Raw genomic sequence first — 17,659 nt, forward strand, 5'->3', positions numbered from 1 at the left:
GGACAGGTCATAGTCTCACGGCATTCAGTGTCACCTCTATGCTGATGACACACCGATCTACTTCTCTGGACCTGATATCACCTCCTTACTAACAAAATTCCCACAATGTGTGTCCCGTATTTCATCTTTCTTCTTTGCTAGATTTGTAAAAATTAACATGGATATAACAGAATGCATCATCTTTCCTCCATCTCATTCATCCCCCTCCAATTGAGCTATCCATCAAAGTGAATGGCTGCCTACTCTCCCCAGTCAAGCAAGCATGACTCTCATCTGTCCTTCAAACGTCAGTTCCAAGCCCTTTCCACTTGCTGCTGACTCCAACTCCAAAGTACAGGTTCATCTCATAAAATTAGAATATCATCAAAAAGTTAATTTATTTCAGTTCTTCAATCCAAAAAGTGAAACTCATATATTATATCATCATTACAAACAGAGTGATCTATTTCAAGTGTTTATTGCTGTTAATGTTGATCATTATGGCTTACAGCCAATGAAAACACAAAAGTCATTATCTCAGTAAACTTAAATAATTAACAAAAAAACACCTGCAAAGGTTTCCTAAGCATTTAAAAAGATCCCTTAGTCTGTTTCAGTAGTCTCCACAATCATGGGGAAGACTGCTGACTTAACAGATGTCCAGAAGGCAGTCATTGACACACTCCACAAGGTGGAAATTGTGGAAATAGATCAATGTTTGTAATGACTCTATATAATATATGTGTTTCACTTTTTGTATTGAAGAACTGAAATAAATTAACTTTTTTATGATATTCTAATTTTGTGAGATGCACCTGTATCTCTGGGATCTGCACATTCCTCAACCATGAATGTATAAAAAAAACAGTGCACACCCTTATCATCTCCCGCCTCAACTTCTACAAACTCCTGCTCTGTGGCCTCCCTTCTCTGACTCTCGCATCTCCTCCAATCTATCCTAAACTGTTCTGGCTGATTAATTCACCTGTCACCCCTCTATTCCCAGGCTTTTCCCCTCTGTCAATACCTGTGCTGGCTCCCTGTAGCATAGAAACTCCAGTTGAAAAGCCTAACTTTGGCATACCAAGCCATTGAAAACCTGTCTCCTCCATACATCTGTGACCTAGTCTCCCTGTGCTAGTTACATGCATGCAACCTTCCATCCTTCCAAGATCTCCTTCACTACTTCCCTCTTATATCTTCTTGTCATGATCGCATTCAAGATTTGTCCTGTGCATCATCCCTACTCTGTAACTTTGGACCCCAGCTCATCAGACTGTCGCCTGCAGTGGAAACCTTTAAAAAGGAAGCTGAAGACCCACTTCTTGTGACAAGCGTACAATCTGCGATAACCCTCGCTCCAGCATACCGCTGCATGACTAGCTGTACCCTGACCTACTGAATCCTCACCCATAACTTGTACATTTTTTGTGCACCCTCGCGGGCAGGGTCCTCTCACCTCTTGTACCAGTCAGTGACCTTTTTTCACATGTAAAGCGCCATGGAATAAATGTCGCTGTAATAGTAATAATAATTATAGTATTTGCACTCTTGGTCAATTGATGGCACTTTCCTGGTGTCTACCCCTTATTTTATGTGTTTTGGCAGCTTTTGGGCCCAAATGAAGGTGCTGTATATGCTTTTTTTTGTCCCCCCATTGAATCCTATGTTCGACAAACATTCAAAGAATAAATTAGTCGAATGTCTAAATATTCTGCGAGCGTTTCCGAACCAAACATTGAAATGTTCACTCATCTCTACCCATGGATACATTTGGGGAAATCTGGTTGGTAAAATGAAGTCACTTGGCCCCATGGATAGGTTTTTTGGGGTTGCCAGGTGGGACCATCTGGTCATCTGGAACCCATGGATATGTTCAGAGAATGCCAGGTTGGGAAACTCTGGTCACTTGGTTCCATGGATATGTTCGGAGGAACCAGGGTGGGACTCTCTAGTCTCTTGGCCACATACCTCAATTAACTGTCAGCTTCCTAAGCTTGCCACTACCTGCTCTCTGTGGGTGTCTGAGTAGTATTATGCCTACGGAAGACCCCGTGTCTTCACACTACCCAATTGATCTCATCTAGCACAGCTTGCACTTTATACAGATGGCTTCTCCAGTCTGCAAGGAAGATAACCACATCATCTAGGTAACCCGCTGCATATCTATTATGCGGCTTTAAAATTAAATCCATAAATCTATGAAAGGCTGCGAGCACTCCATGGAAACCAAATTGCATGTTCTTGTATTGGTAGATGTAGCACTGCATAGTGTTCCCTCCTCCCTTCATGTAGGGCTCCTGCTCCTTTTTAGCACATCATACTGTGTCTCGGTGGGGTGCCTAGTGCGCGCATATGTGCACTTCCCTGTTCTTAAAGATTCAGCATGCGCACATGGTAAATGCCTGCAGCTAACAGCTGGGAAGCATTTAGTTAATGTGTTCAACTGAAAGGTGTCTTCCAGCTGATAGCTGGGAGACATCTTGTATAAAAGTCATCCTCACCAGCATTAGCGCCGCTCACAGGAAATAAAGAACATGCAAGGTGTTTACAAGAAGACTTAGTTCCACAGTTTAAATCCATGGGTGCAATGTTAATAGTTGTGGACAACCTCTTTAAGTAGTGAAATAAATGCAAAAAAAAAGTTTGTAAGGAAAAGGAAAAAATGTTGCCATTTTCCTAGACCCATAACGTCTCCATTTTTCGGGATTTGAGGCTGGGTAAGGGCTTATTTTTTTCTCGCTGAGTGGATGTTTTTATTTACTATTTTGGTGTAGGTATGATGTTAAGATCGCCTCTCATTGCATTTTATTGCAATGTAGCTGTGACCAAAAAACGTTAGATTTTTTTTTTTTTTTCTCATGGCGTTTATTGATCGGATTCATTTACTTTATATTTTGATAGAATGGAAATTTCTGAACATAGCAACACCAAATATGTTTTTTTTTTCTTTTTTTTTTAACCCCTTTACCCCGGAAAGGTGGTTGCACATTAATGACCACGCCATTTTTCACAATTCTGACCACGATCACTTTATGAGGTAATAACTCTGGAATGATTGAACGGATCCCACTGATTCTGATAGTCATAAAATTTCTTTGATATGACTTGCATTTATTTGTGAAAAAATTGGAAATTTGGGAAAAATGTAGAAAGTTTTGCAATTTTCTAAATTTGAATTTTCATTCCCTTAAATCAGAAAGTCATGTCACACAAAATAGTTAATAAATAACATTTACCACATGTCTACTTTACATCAGCACAATTTTGGAACCAACATTTTTTGGGTTAGGAGATTCTAAGGGTTAAAAGTTGACCAGCGATTTCTCATTTTTCCAACAAAAATTATAAAAACATTTTTTTGGGACCACATCACATTTGAAGTGACTTTATGACAGAAAATACCAAAAAGTGACATCATTCTAAAAACTGCATCCATCAAGGTGCTCAAAACCACGTTCAAGAAGTTTATTAACCCTTCAGATTCTTCATATGAATTTTTGGTATATGGAAGAAAAAAATTAGCATTTAAGTCTTTTCTCAAAAATGTTACTTTAGACACAAATTTTTTTACTTTATTAATGGTAACAGGAAAAAATGGACCAAAATTTGTTGTGCAATTACTCCTGAGCATATTGATACCCTATATGTGGGGGGAAACCACTGTTTGGGTACACAGCAGGGTTTGGTAGGGAAGGAGCGCTATTTGACTCTTTGTATGTAAAATTTGCTTGAATAATTAGCGAACACCATGTCACGTTTGGGGAGCCCCTGATGTGCCTAAACAGTGAAAACCACCAAAAACCATCCCCATTTTGGAAACTAGACCCCTTAAGGAACTTCTCTAGATGTGTGGTGAGCACCCTGATCCCCCAGGTGCTTTACAGAACTTTATAACGTAGAGACAAGAAATTTAAAAAAATATAATATTTTCCACGAAAATTATTTTTTAGCTCCAAATTTTTTATTTTTTTCAGGGTAAGAGGAGAAAATGGACCCCACAACTATTGTGCAATTTTTCCTGAGTACGACGATGCCCCATATGTGGGGAAAATACACTCTTCGGGCACACAGCAGGGTTCAGAAGGGAAGGAGCAATGTGTGACTTTTTGAATGCAAAATTGGCTGGAATTGAGAGCGGACGCCATGTTGCATTTAGGGAGCCTCTGATGCGTCTAAACAGTAGAAACCCTCCACAAGTGACCCCATTTTGGAAATTAGACCCCTCAAGGATTTAGTCAAGGGGTATAGTGAACATTTTGAACCAAGAGGTACAACACAGAATTTAATAACATGAGTTCATCATATTGAATAAGTTGTGATTAGTCTCGAGCGCAAATGCTCGCTACTTGAGTTTGCATCGGATACTTGGGTATGCACCATGTATCGCGAGTGAACAAGTTACATGCTTGAGTCCCTGCCCCGCATGTTTCATGGTTGTTGGACACCACAAAAAAATATGCAGGGATCATTCGTGCCGCGAAAAATATAGACGGAGACTCGAGCATGTCACTTCAGCACCTGCGATACTCGGTGCATACCCGAGCACCTAATGCAAACTCAAGAATCGAGCACTTGTGTCCAACACTAGTCGCCATATCATCATCATTCTTTTTCTTTACTTTTGAAAAAATCCCAAGCTCAACACAACCCTAGCACAACCCCAACCCTAGCACAACCCTAACCCTAGCACGACCCTCACCATAGCACAACCTTAACCTAACACATCCCTAACCCTAGCACAACCCTAAACCTAACACAACCATAACCCTAACCCTAACACTGGCACATCCCTAATTCTAACCCTATCACAATGCTAACCCTAGCACAACCCTAACCCTGACACAACCATAAGCCTAGCACAACCCTAACCCTAGCAAAACCCAAACTCTAGCACAACCCTAACTTTAGCACAACCGTAACCCTGACAAAACCCTAAGCCTAGCAAAATGCTAACCCTAGCACAACCCTAACCCTATCCTAGCACAAACGTATCTCTGATTCTAGCACAACCCTAACCCTAACACAACCCCAACTCTAGAGTTTATTTTTACGCCATTCCTCTTGTGGTGTAAGTGATTAATCAGTTTTATTCTTCCGGTCGCTGCAATTATAGGGATACCAGATACCAGATGCATATCGCGGTTTTAGGTTTGGCAGCTGTCACACACTAAAAGACGTTTTATTTTTTTGCAAAGACTAGTTTTTGCAATCATTTTTCCATATTTCGTCCGACATAGTCATGTAAATTCTTGTTTTTTGTGGAACGAGTTGACATTTTTTGATCGCTTTCTATTCCAATTTTGGGAGGCAGAATAAACAAAAACCAGCAATTCAGGATTTTATTTTTCGCGCCGTTCCGTGTGTGGTAAAATTAAGGCAGCTTAATTCTTCAGGTCAGTACATTTACAGCGGTATCACATTTATATCATTTTTTTATGCTTTGGCACTTTTACACAATAAAAAATAAAAAATTCTATAGAAAAAAGTAATTTTTTTTAATCGCTTTATTCTAAGAGCTATAAATTTTTTATTTTTTTACTGTAGGGTGGCTTGTTTTTGCAGGACAAGATGGCGTTTTCAGCGGTATCATTTTCATCTACATTTGTCTTTTTGATCGCGATTTATTCCATTTTTTGTTTGGCAGTATGATGATAAAGCATCTTTTTTTGGTGTTTTTTTTTTTTTTTTACCATGTTCGCTAAAGGGGATAATTAGTGGGACAGTTTATAGGTCAGGTCATTTCGGATATGGTGACACCAAATAGGTGTACTTTTATTGTCTTTTTTTTATAATATTATTTATTTAAGGGTTCAGGATATATATATTTTTTTGATTATTTTTCCACTTTTTTTTATATTTTTAAAGTAACTTCCTGATGCCTGGTGACCCGGATGTCATCCTGGCACATAGTACCGCGTGTCAGTGGTGCGAATCAGCTGACACCCGGCGGTGATCACGCCTGCACAGCATCTGTGCGGGCGCGATCTCTAAGGCGTAATAATAAGTGTCTGGTCCAATAGGCCCGGGGCACAGATATGTATTATTACAGCTGACATCAGAAAGGGGTTAATGTTTTATTTTGAATGGGTCAAAAGAGGGGTGATTTGAACTTTTTTTGTATATTTTTTAAAATATTTTTCTTTAATTTTTAATTGATTTAGAAGTCTCCTTAGGAGACTTGAAGCTGTCATTTCTTGATCGCCTATGCCACACATAGTAGGGCTTCAGCCGTGCCATGTGTAGCATAAATGCTGATCTCCTATGAATGCCGGTCACGGGCCGGCATTCATAGGAGGTTCTCAATGACAGGCACGGGGATGTTCTGCAGACCCCTGAAATGTCATGCCAACCAATCGGCGCCCCACAATCATGAGACAGGGGTGCCTAAGGGAGTTCTTAATAAGAGATTGACAGCAACCTTTTACATGTTAACAGCCGCGAGTGGATCGCAATTTACAAAATGGGTGTTGATCACAATGTAATTATGCAAAGCTGCCTAGAGATATGCCCGCAGGCAATTACCAATGCCCCTTTCGTAAGGAAGATAAAAATGAGCATATTGCATGCATTTAAGAAAAAGGCCAATATCTTTAGAACTGTATGGAGTATTAAAAATATACTGTAATATTCAAGGGACCATCAGGAATAAAATAAGAGCAAAACTGGCCAATTTTCCCCTGGTGACAGGTCCTCTTCATCTCTTCAAATACTTACTGTATATGAAGGTTATGAAATAGAAGCAATATGTAAAATGCTCATATTTAATTTTCAAATGTCTTAAAAGAGAAAAAACAGACATGTAGGCTAAAGTAAAACTATTCAGTGGATTAAAGCATAAGCTCAATGGTTTTTACTCATGTTATTGTGACAACAGGTTTAAAAGCAAACATTGCATTTATTGTCACTTTCAATGTCATGGTACATGAAAAAAGCCCAAGGGGAATGTGTAAGAAGTATTTGAATACTCTTATATTTCCCAAAAAAATGTAATTCTCTTTAATTTAAAGTAGATTTCTACTTTTAAAAAGTGATCTTTAAAGTCTAGAACTTGTGGAAAATAATAAACTCAGATATTACCAACCCTCCCCAGAATCAACACCAGCTCCACTCTGGCTGCAGTGGTGATGTAAGCTGTGGAAGCAACAGCATCACTTCAGCGACAGTGTGAAAGAACCAACGCTGGACCCGGGAAGGCTGAGTACAATGTGATTTTGTTATTTTAAGAAAGTTCTATAATTTTAGGACCACTTTTTTGAAAGTGGAAACTCCCTTTAAATTTTTTTTTTAATTAAATGTGGAAATAATTGTGATATGAATTTTCCTTACCTGATATATTTGAAACTTCACCCTCAGAACATGGGACACAGTCATAGCAGCAAAAATGATATCCTCCATTAGAAGCCATTCTGAATCCAGGAGGACATTTTTCATTACATCGAGATTTTGGAACCTGTTTAATATTAACAAATACATTAATAAAAAAATATATACAGTATATACGTATGTCCACACTCGTTTCATCATCCTGGTAGATGGCAATAGATTTTTATTAAGAAAGTCTCGGTACATTTTTCCATTCATCCTTCAATTATATGACATTTGCCAGTGCAGTGTGCTGAAAAAAAGCCCCACACCATGATTTTCCCAAATCCAAACTTCACTGTTAGTATGTACCTCACTGTGCAGTACCTTTTTGCCTCCAAACATGGTGTGTATTATGGCATCCAAAAGAGTTCAATTTTGGCTTCATCTGTCAAGACTATAGAGAATATTCTCTTATTATTTCACAGGCTTGTCTAAATGTTGTGAGAAAACTTTAAATGTGCTTGAATATTTTTTTTGTTCAGCACTGGAGTCTTGAATGGTGAGCATGCATACAGACTGGTGGGTTTAACGAGCTGGTGGGGTCGGACATGATGGCATCTGAAACCTGCTGTGTGTGCCTCACCTTTCATCTGCTGGGTCTGTCTATCTGCCTCCCTGTTTGTGGAGCCCTTGGTCATTGTCTACAAACACCAGTCCCTTGCAGCTCCCCCGGATCCGCCGGGCTAAGTAGTATCGCACCACTGCCACCAAGTGTGGTCAGTGGGTGCACTTGTCTGCTGGACTGGCTGTCTTTAGAAAGACTGCATGGACAAGGACTCATCTCACTGAACACTTGTATTCCTTCCCTGTGAGCATAATACTACTCAGACAACACAGGGTGAGGGTAACACAGTGTGGCAATACTTTATTGAACCACCAACAGACAATAACATGTAGTACAGTCCCAGAAAATACACAAGATGGTGCAAATGACAGAATTACCCTTCTACTGGCGAGGTCACCTTTCCATGTTAGAGTGTTCAAATACCATGCATATTTTGTCCTTCAATGTTTACAGAACAACAAGCTGCATGGACTGATTCAATAGGTAGTTATCAGGCATTAACCAAATTATCAAACATCAATTGTTCAATTAACCTGTGCATTTGTCCCTCAAGGACAGCAGAACAATAAGCTGCAGGGTCGGACATTACAAATCAAGCATTCAACAAATGAACAAACATCAATTCAAGAGGCAAACTTCAGACTCATATGAACAATGGCTTATGTGTCTTAACCTACTGAAAAATATGTCTGGCATAAAGAATAAATGCTGTGTCATTACATTCCTACCCCTCCTAAATTAGCCAGTCCAATCATCCTTCCTCACTTGTCGATGACAGTCCATCGGCATTTCTTTCAGCACAGAATTGAACGTAAGAGACTTCACCTTCATGAGAGTGAAACTTTGTATCATCCAGTTTCCTAAAAACATATGCCATGTCTTCCTCCATGATCCCTATTTCGTCCTTGTGTACATCAGAATGGCAGACATCTCCAGCTTCTTTCATATGATCTTTCAGATTCTGCCAAATTTCTAATGGGGAAAGTCCTGAGACGAGGACTCATTAATCAGTATGCCAGAAAGGGTGTTCGTTCCTCCTGTGAGGTCCTCCATATCCTCCCCCTGGTCCCTGCCTTGACCTGGGAAATGCCACACGTAATCAATAAGAACCAAACTCGCATCCATTGCATCCACACATGGTGTCCTCCATGTCCCGTGGGTCCTGTAAGCTGATGAAGGTGAACAATGTGGCACCACCTCCCTCTCAATACTTCAGCTTGATTGTATGGATTTGCCCATACCAATTGAACAACTCCTCCAGTTCCTTCTCCTGTTTGAGGCTCATGGTCTTAATGTTACCACCAACTTCTGGATTAGGGCTGCTTAGGACTGGGTATTTGATCCTAGACTTTCACTGGATCCTTGATTTTTCAAGCAGTTCAATTCCTCTTGGCCAAGCTCATCATCCTCCATGACGTTCCAGGCATCATAAAGAACCAATTCCTGTATGAAACCCGACCAAGTATTGGTGGCCCTGTATTCGATCCATCGAAGTTAGCACAACTCCTGTATTTGCCGTTTTCTGCTGAAGCTGTATATCCACTCTGGTCCTCTTCTCAATGCCGAGCTGGTGGGGTTGGACATGGTGGTGTCCAAAATCTGCTGTGTATGCCTCACCTATGGACTGATGGGTCTGTCTATCTGCCTCCCTTGTTGTGGAGCCCTTGAATGGTGTCTACAACACCAGTCTCTTGCATCTCACTCGAATCTACTGCGCTGAATAGTATCCCACCGCTGCCACCAAGTGTGGAGACACGGGGGTCAGTGGGTGTTCTCATCCGCTGACCTAGCTTTCTTTTGAAAGACCACATGGACCAGTGCTCATCCAACTCCTTACCTGTGGGCATAATACTATTCAGACAACACAGGGTAATGGTAACACAGTGTGTCAATACTTTATTGAACCAACATACAATAACATAAAGCAAAGTCCCAGCAAATATAGAAGATGGTGCAATTAACAGAGTCTCACCCTACCACTGGCTCACCGGGAATTAGGACATCTGAAATTTCAGGGCTTCCAGGGCCAACTACCCCACCAGTGCAATCCCGCTTTTGGTGTGCACCCAGAGATAGGAGATAGCGGCAAGCTTTGGAAGCTGACAGAGTCCATTGAGGTATGTGATCAGGTGACCTGATTGTCCTAGCCTGTTTCTCCAAATATCTCCATGGATTTAGTGATGGGCAGTGGATCAAATCTGTATTCCTCCAGTTTGAGCCTTAGTGCCTTGGCTACTGTCATGTAGAGTTACAAATCTGTATTCCTCCAGTTGGAGCCATGGTGCATTGGATACTGTCATGTAAAGTCTTTGGGAAAAGATGCAGATGCTTCTTTTATAGTCCACCTCTCTTTTGTAGGGTATTATCCACAGGTTTTGGAGAAGTGGGAGAAGGTCATCTCTCATTGTTCAAGTGTTCAAATATCATGCATATTTTATACTACAATGTTTGCAGAACTACAGGCTGCATGGACTGGTACAATAGGTAGTCAGCAGGCATTAACCAAATTACCAAACATCAATTGTTTAATTAACCTGCACCTTTGTTACTCAACAATAGTAGAACAATAAGCTGCAGGAACAGATTAGAGATGAGCGGTGTTCGAATCGAACTGTTCGCCAATTTCAAATTCGAATTGTTTTGGGTGGTGTTCGAGCCGTTCCATGAACCTGAACGATTTGAAAAAAATTCGGCTGTTCGAGGTTATGTTCAATAACTGTTCGTGCAACAAAATCGTAACTGGATTTTTTCACAGTAATGCTAATAATCAATGTTAATACACAGTTTGAGTGTACAGAGGGGCGGGGGGAGGGGCATGGTATGGATCTCTGCAGAAATAATGAAGATCTCCATTTTTTTTTCTCTTTCCGGCATTTACAGTGGGGAGGTGCAGTCTGTCAGCCTATCAGCACCGCACACACGGAGCGAAGTGCTTTTTTTCACACAAGCAGGGGCATGTGTCATTGGCTGTGTATGTCACATGTCACATTTTCCCCGTCGCCACCATTTTCTCACTGCTGCAGCTGAGTGTTAGACGGCACTGATGCTGCTGTTAGCGCTATATTGTGTAACTGTGAATTGCAAGCGAATTTTCTCTTAAATAGACAGAAAGGTTTAGGGAGTAGGAACTAGTTTGTAATTGCAGCCCTTTTGAGGGCTAGGTTACAACAGTTCCTATCACTTTTTGCCAGGCAGATCTGTTTTAGTGCTCTGCAAGTGTTTTTCACAGCATTTGGCTAAATCTAACTAAGCAAATCCTTTTCGGCGTCTTCCAGTGTGTGTTAGTCAGTGGAATAGCCTATCTGTGTTGCAAGCTACACCATCTGTGTATGTAATACAATTTTTTTACTGCACCTAGCCAAGTAAAACCTTTTGGGCATATTAGCAGTGTGTGGTACTCATTCTATTAGGCCATCTATACTAAGCTCCACCAGCTTTCAAATTACTAATAATTTTTAGCTGCATATTGCCTGGAAAATAATTTTGGGCATATTAACAGTGTGTGGTACTCATTCTATTAGGCCATCTATACTAAGCTCCACCAGCTTTCAAATTACTAATAATTTTTAGCTGCATTTTGCCTGGAAAATAATTTTGGGCATATTAGCAGCGTGTGGTACTCATTCTATTAGGCCATCTATACTAAGCTCAACCAGCTTTCAAATTACTAATAATTTTTAGCTGCATATTGCCTGGAAAATAATTTTGGGCATATTAACAGTGTGTGGTACTCATTCTATTAGGCCATCTATACTAAGCTCCACCAGCTTTCAAATTACTAATAATTTTTAGCTGCATTTTGCCTGGAAAATAATTTTGGGCATATTAGCAGTGTGTGGTACTCATTGTATTAGGCCATCTATACTAAGCTCCACCAGCTTTCAAATTACTAAAAATTTTTAGCTGCATCTTGCCTGGAAAATAATTTTGGGCATATTACCAGTGTGCGGTACTCATTCTATTAGTCCATCTATACTAAGCTCCACCAGCTTTCAAATAACTAATAATTTTTAGCTGCATTTTGCCTGGAAAATAATTTTGGGCATATTAGAAGTGTGTGGTACTCATTCTATTAGGCCATCTATACTAAGCTCCACCAGCTTTCAAATTACTAATAATTTTTAGCTGCATTTTGCCTGGAAAATAATTTTGGGCATATTAGCAGCGTGTGGTACTCATTCTATTAGGCCATCTATACTAAGCTCAACCAGCTTTCAAATTACTAATAATTTTTAGCTGCATATTGCCTGGAAAATAATTTTGGGCATATTAACAGTGTGTGGTACTCATTCTATTAGGCCATCTATACTAAGCTCCACCAGCTTTCAAATTACTAATAATTTTTAGCTGCATTTTGCCTGGAAAATAATTTTGGGCATATTAGCAGTGTGTGGTACTCATTGTATTAGGCCATCTATACTAAGCTCCACCAGCTTTCAAATTACTAAAAATTTTTAGCTGCATCTTGCCTGGAAAATAATTTTGGGCATATTACCAGTGTGCGGTACTCATTCTATTAGTCCATCTATACTAAGCTCCACCAGCTTTCAAATAACTAATAATTTTTAGCTGCATTTTGCCTGGAAAATAATTTTGGGCATATTAGAAGTGTGTGGTACTCATTCTATTAGGCCATCTATACTAAGCTCCACCAGCTTTCAAATTACTAATAATTTTTAGCTGCATTTTGCCTGGAAAATAATTTTTGGCATATTAGCAGTGTGTGGTACTCACTCTATTAGGCCATCTATACTAAGCTCCACCAGCTTTCAAATTACTAATAATTGTTAGCTGCATCTTGCCTTTAAAATAATTTTGGGCATATTACCAGTGTGCGGTACTCATTGTATTAGACCATCTATACTAAGCTTCACCAGCTTTCAAATAACTAATAATTTTTAGCTGCATTTTGCCTGGAAAATAATTTTGGGCATATTAGCAGTGTGTGGTACTCATTCTATTAGGCCATCTATACTAAGCTCCACCAGCTTTCAAATTACTAATAATTTTTAGCTGCATCTTGCCTTTAAAATAATTTGGGGCATATTAGCAGTGTGTGATACTCATTCTCTTGGGCCATCTATACTAAGCTCCACCAGCTTTCAAATTACTAATAATTTTTAGCTGCATCTTGCCTGGAAAATAATTTTGGGCATATTAGCAGTGTGTGGTACTCATTCTATTAGGCCATCTATACTAAGCTCCACCAGCTTTCAAATTACTAATAATTTTTAGCTGCATCTTGCCTGGAAAAATTTTTTCGGCATGTAGCAGTGTGTGGTACTCATTTTATTAGGCCATCTATACCAAGCTCCGCCAGCTTTCAAATTACTAATAATTTTTAACAGCATCTTGCCTGTAAAATAATTTTGGGCATAGCAGCAGTGTGTGGTACTCATTCTATTAGGCCATCTATACTAAGCTCCACCAGCTTTCAAATTACTAATAATTTTTATCTGCATCTTGCCTGTAAAATAATTTTGGGCATAGTAGCAGTGTGTGGTACTCATTCTAGTAGGCCATCTATACCAAGCTCCACCAGCTTTGAAATTAATAATAATTTTTAGCTGCATGTAGCCCGGAAAATAATTTTGGGCATAGTAGCAGTGTGTGGTACTCATTGTATTAGGCCATCTTTACCAAGCTACACCAGCTTAGAAATTAATAATAATTTTTAGCTGCATCTAGCCCGGAAAATAATTTTTCTTCCCAATAGTGGTAGCAATAGAAATATGGGGCGCGCCAGGCTAACAAAAATATACCCTTCATAGCAAAAAACACCAGCCTAGCGCACTGCATTAATAAGATGGCATAATCGTCTCTCCCAGTGCTAGGCCTACTATGCCGGCTAGCATTCCTGTGCCTAAAACACAATGTTTGGGTCCAGGCTAGCCACAATGCTGAGGGGTCTAACGCTGCTGCTAACGCTATATCACAATTCAATTGGCAGATTTTCACAGAGCTCCTCCCCAATGCCCACCCATCTGGCAACAGTTGCCCACCCTCCCTATGGGATCTAGTGGGGAATTTTTGATGCCATTAATCAGAGCGTCAGTTGCCCTGTCGACGAGGCAAGCATACGGTAAGGCAGGGGAAGAGTGGACACGACTAGTAGCAGGCAGACGGATTGACCAATGTGAACAAGCCAGATTACAAGTCACCATATAATTTCTCCACCAGCTAATGATGAGGGGCATATCAGGGGCGTCAGCACAGCGGTGTCTGACCGGAGTAGCATTTCATTTCCAACTACTGAATAGGGGAGATGTGACAAAGAGATTCATCATCAGACGATCCATAAAAGGGTGGAAAAGGGGTCAGCTAAGTCAGGAGTGTAGACGTCCCATCCCGTGTCACTAAAACTGATTTCTCACATCATATCCCTAACACCATTAACATGACACTCACAATTTGAAGCAGCACTACTGTCTACTAGAGATGAGCGGTGTTCGACTAGAACTGTTCGCCAATCTCAAATTCGAGCTGTTTTGGGCGGTGTTCGAGTTGTTCGACGAACCCGAACGTTTTGCAAAAAATTCGGTTGTTCGAGGTTATGTTCGATAACTGTTCGTGCACCAAAAGCGTGTCCTGCATGTCTGGCGCTATTTAGAGCACCAATCATGCAGGGATTGTCTGCCACTCACTGTAATGACACAGCCATGGTGGTTGTGGCATTGCAGTGATTGCCCAAATCGATGGGAACATTGCTCACAGAGAAACATGAAAAGCCGGCAATTCAGCAGCGGCATACACCGGTACCCGACAATTTAGAACAGAAAGAATAGAGAATCACACATAGATTAGATAGATAGAAACATGTCAGTCACATATATATGAAGTAAAGTGACAATGTTGCTTACTGTACTTGTCATTTAGTGTAAAGGATTTATTAAAAAAAATAATAGTGTTTTCATGCACCATCTCTTTAAAAAAGCCAGCTGGCATTTCAGCAACGGTACAAGACAATTTAGAATAGAAGGAATAGAGAATCACACATAGATTAAATAGATAGAAACATGTCAGGCACATATATATGAAGTAAAGTGACAGTGTTGCTTACTGTACTTGTCATTTAGTGTAAAGGATTTAATTTAAAAAATAATAGTGTTTTCATGCACCGTCTCTTTAAAAAAGCCGGCCGGCATTTCAGCAGCGGTACCCGACAATTTAGAATAGAAGAAATAGAGAATCACACATAGATTAGATAGATAGAAAAATGTCAGTCACATATATATGAAGTACAGTGACAGTGTTGATTACTGTACTTGTCATTTAGTGTTAAAATAAAGGATTCATTTAAAAAAAAATTGGTGTGGGTTCCCCATAATTTTAGTCTCTAGCGGAGGTTAAGCCGACGGCTGGGGCAGATGTTTGAAGCATGGGAAGGGGGTAATACCCACGGAGCTTCCCAGGCTACTAATATCAGCCCCCAGCAGAATACCTAGCCTTTACTAGCTATTAAAATGTGGGACCCCTCAAAAAAATGACGTGGGGTCCCCCATATTTTAATAGCTAGCAAAGGCTAGGCAGACAGCTGGGGGCTGATATTAATAGCCCAGGAATGGTGCCATGAATATTGGCCCCCTCCCAGGCTAGAAACACCAGCCGTCAGCCGCCCCAGAAATGGCGCATCCGTAGGATGCGCCAATTCTGGCACTTAGCCTCGCTCTTCCCACTGCCCTGTAGCGGTGGCAGTGGGGTAATAGGGCTAGGGTTGATGTCAGCTTATAATGCCAGCTGACATCAAGCCCAGGTTAGTAATGGAGAGGCGTCTATAAGACACCCCCATTACTAACCCCATAGTCAAAGTTAAAAAAAACACAAACACACAGAATAAAGTCCTTTAATTGAAATAAAGACACAATTCTTTATTGTTCTAAATTAAACCATACTTACCGTCATGCCCATTCCAGCTGAAGCCAACGATCTCCTGCAATAAAAGTAAAATCATAAACCAACATCATCCTTACCTTTCCATGGTTCCCACGACGGCTTCAGCTCTGCTACATTCACATAACAGGCTGGATCGCAGCAGAACGCTGCCATCCAGCTTGCCATGCCGCACACACTGAGAAGCGCAGGCATGCTTGCGCTCCTCAGTGTCTCGCTGTGACGGCATAAAGATGAGCCGAGTTCATGTCCAATGAACACGGCTCACCTCAGGCACGTCACTGACAGCGTGGGAAAGTTCTCCTGCACTCAGCGCTTCAGTGTGAGAATTCTTCCACGCTGTCAGTGCCGTGCATAAGGTGAGCTGAGATCATTGGACATGAACTCACTTCATGCATGTCACTGACAGCGTGAGAAAATTCTCACGCTGAAGCGCTGAGTGCAGGAGAATTTTCCCACGCTGTCAGTGACGTGCATGAAGTGAGCTGAGTTCATTGGACATGAGCTCACCTCATGCACGTCACTGACAGCATGGGAAAATTCTCACGCTGAAGCGCTGAGTGCAGGAGAATTTTCCCACGCTGTCAGTGACGTGCATGAAGTGAGCTGAGTTCATTGGACATGAGCTCACCTCATGCATGTCATTGACAGCGTGGAAAAATTCTCACGCTGAAGCGCTGAGTGCAGGAGAATTTTCCCATGCTGTCAGTGACGTACATGAGGTGAGCTGAGTTCATTGGACATGAACTCGGCTCATCTGGATGCCGTCACAGCCAGACACTGAGGAGCGCAAGCATGCCTGCGCTTCTCAGTGTCTGCGGGATGACAGGCTGGAGGGCAGCTTTCTGCTGCTGTCCAGCCTGTCATCTCGATGTAGCAGAGCTGAAGCTGTCCTGTGAACCATGGAAAGGTAAGGATGATGTTGCTTTATTATTTTTCTTTTAGTGCAAGAGATCGTTGGCTTCAGCTGGAATGGGCGTGATGGTAAGTATGGTTTAATTTAGAACAATAAAGAATTGTGTCTTTATTTCAATTAAAGGACTTTTTTCAGGGTGTTGTGTTTTTTTTAAATACTTTACTAGAAATTCATGGTGGTCATGTCTAATATTGGCGTGACCCCATGAATTTCGGGCTTAGGGCCAGCTGATAATGCCAAGCTGGCCCTAACCCCTTTATTACCCAGTGAGCCACCGCACCAGGGCCCTGGATGAGTTGGGTACATTTTCCGGGGTGGCTGCAGACTACAATTTCAGCGGGGGGGGGCCCAGAAAGCTTGGGCCTCCCTGCGCTGCGGATTCCAGCCCCCAGCTGCCTAGTTGTACCTGGCTGGACACAAAAATAGGGCGAAGCCCCACGTATTTTTTTTTTTAATTATTTCATGAAATTCAGAAAAAAAGGGCTTCCCTATATTGTTGTGTCTGGCCAGGTACAAATAGGCAGCTGGTGGTTGGGGGCAGCCCGTTCCTCCCTGCTGTACCTGGCTGGACACAAATATAGTGCGAAGCCCCACGTCAATTTTTTTTTAATTATTTCATGAATTTCCTGAAATAATTTAAAAAAATTGAAGTGGGGCTTCGCACTATATTTGTGTCCAGCCAGGTACAGCAGGCAGGAACGGGCAGCCCCCAACCACCAGCTGCCTATTTGTACCTGGCCGGACACAACAATATAGGGTAGGCCTTTTTTTCTTAATTATTTCATGAATTTCATGAAATAATTAAAAAAAAAAATATGTGGGGCTTCGCCCTATTTTTGTGTCCAGCCAGGTACAACTAGGCACCTGGGGGCTGGAATCTGCAGCGCTGGGAGGCCCAAGCTTTCTGGGCCTCCCCTGCTGCAAATTGCAGTCCGCAGCCA

At 41.2% G+C, this 17,659-nt stretch overlaps 1 protein-coding gene across 1 annotated transcript in view; it reads right to left on the reverse strand.

Annotated features, from left to right (window-relative positions):
- The window catches only part of LOC141221716 (vomeronasal type-2 receptor 26-like), a 75,815-nt gene extending 66,490 nt beyond the window's left edge, over window positions 1–9,325 (reverse strand). Inside the window, exons 1-2 of the mRNA XM_073666572.1 lie at window positions 9,268–9,325; window positions 8,678–8,884 (exon numbers count right to left, since the gene is read on the reverse strand). Of these exons, the coding sequence (XP_073522673.1) occupies window positions 8,678–8,884; window positions 9,268–9,325 (265 nt within the window). The remainder of the gene's footprint in view (window positions 1–8,677; window positions 8,885–9,267) is intronic.
- Between the last annotated feature and the right edge of the window lie 8,334 nt (window positions 9,326–17,659).

Source organism: Phyllobates terribilis, unplaced genomic scaffold, assembly GCF_046119375.1.
Source record: "Phyllobates terribilis strain yellow unplaced genomic scaffold, ASM4611937v1 Scaffold_1__5_contigs__length_1240528914, whole genome shotgun sequence".
NCBI classification, from domain to species: Eukaryota; Metazoa; Chordata; class Amphibia; order Anura; family Dendrobatidae; genus Phyllobates; species Phyllobates terribilis.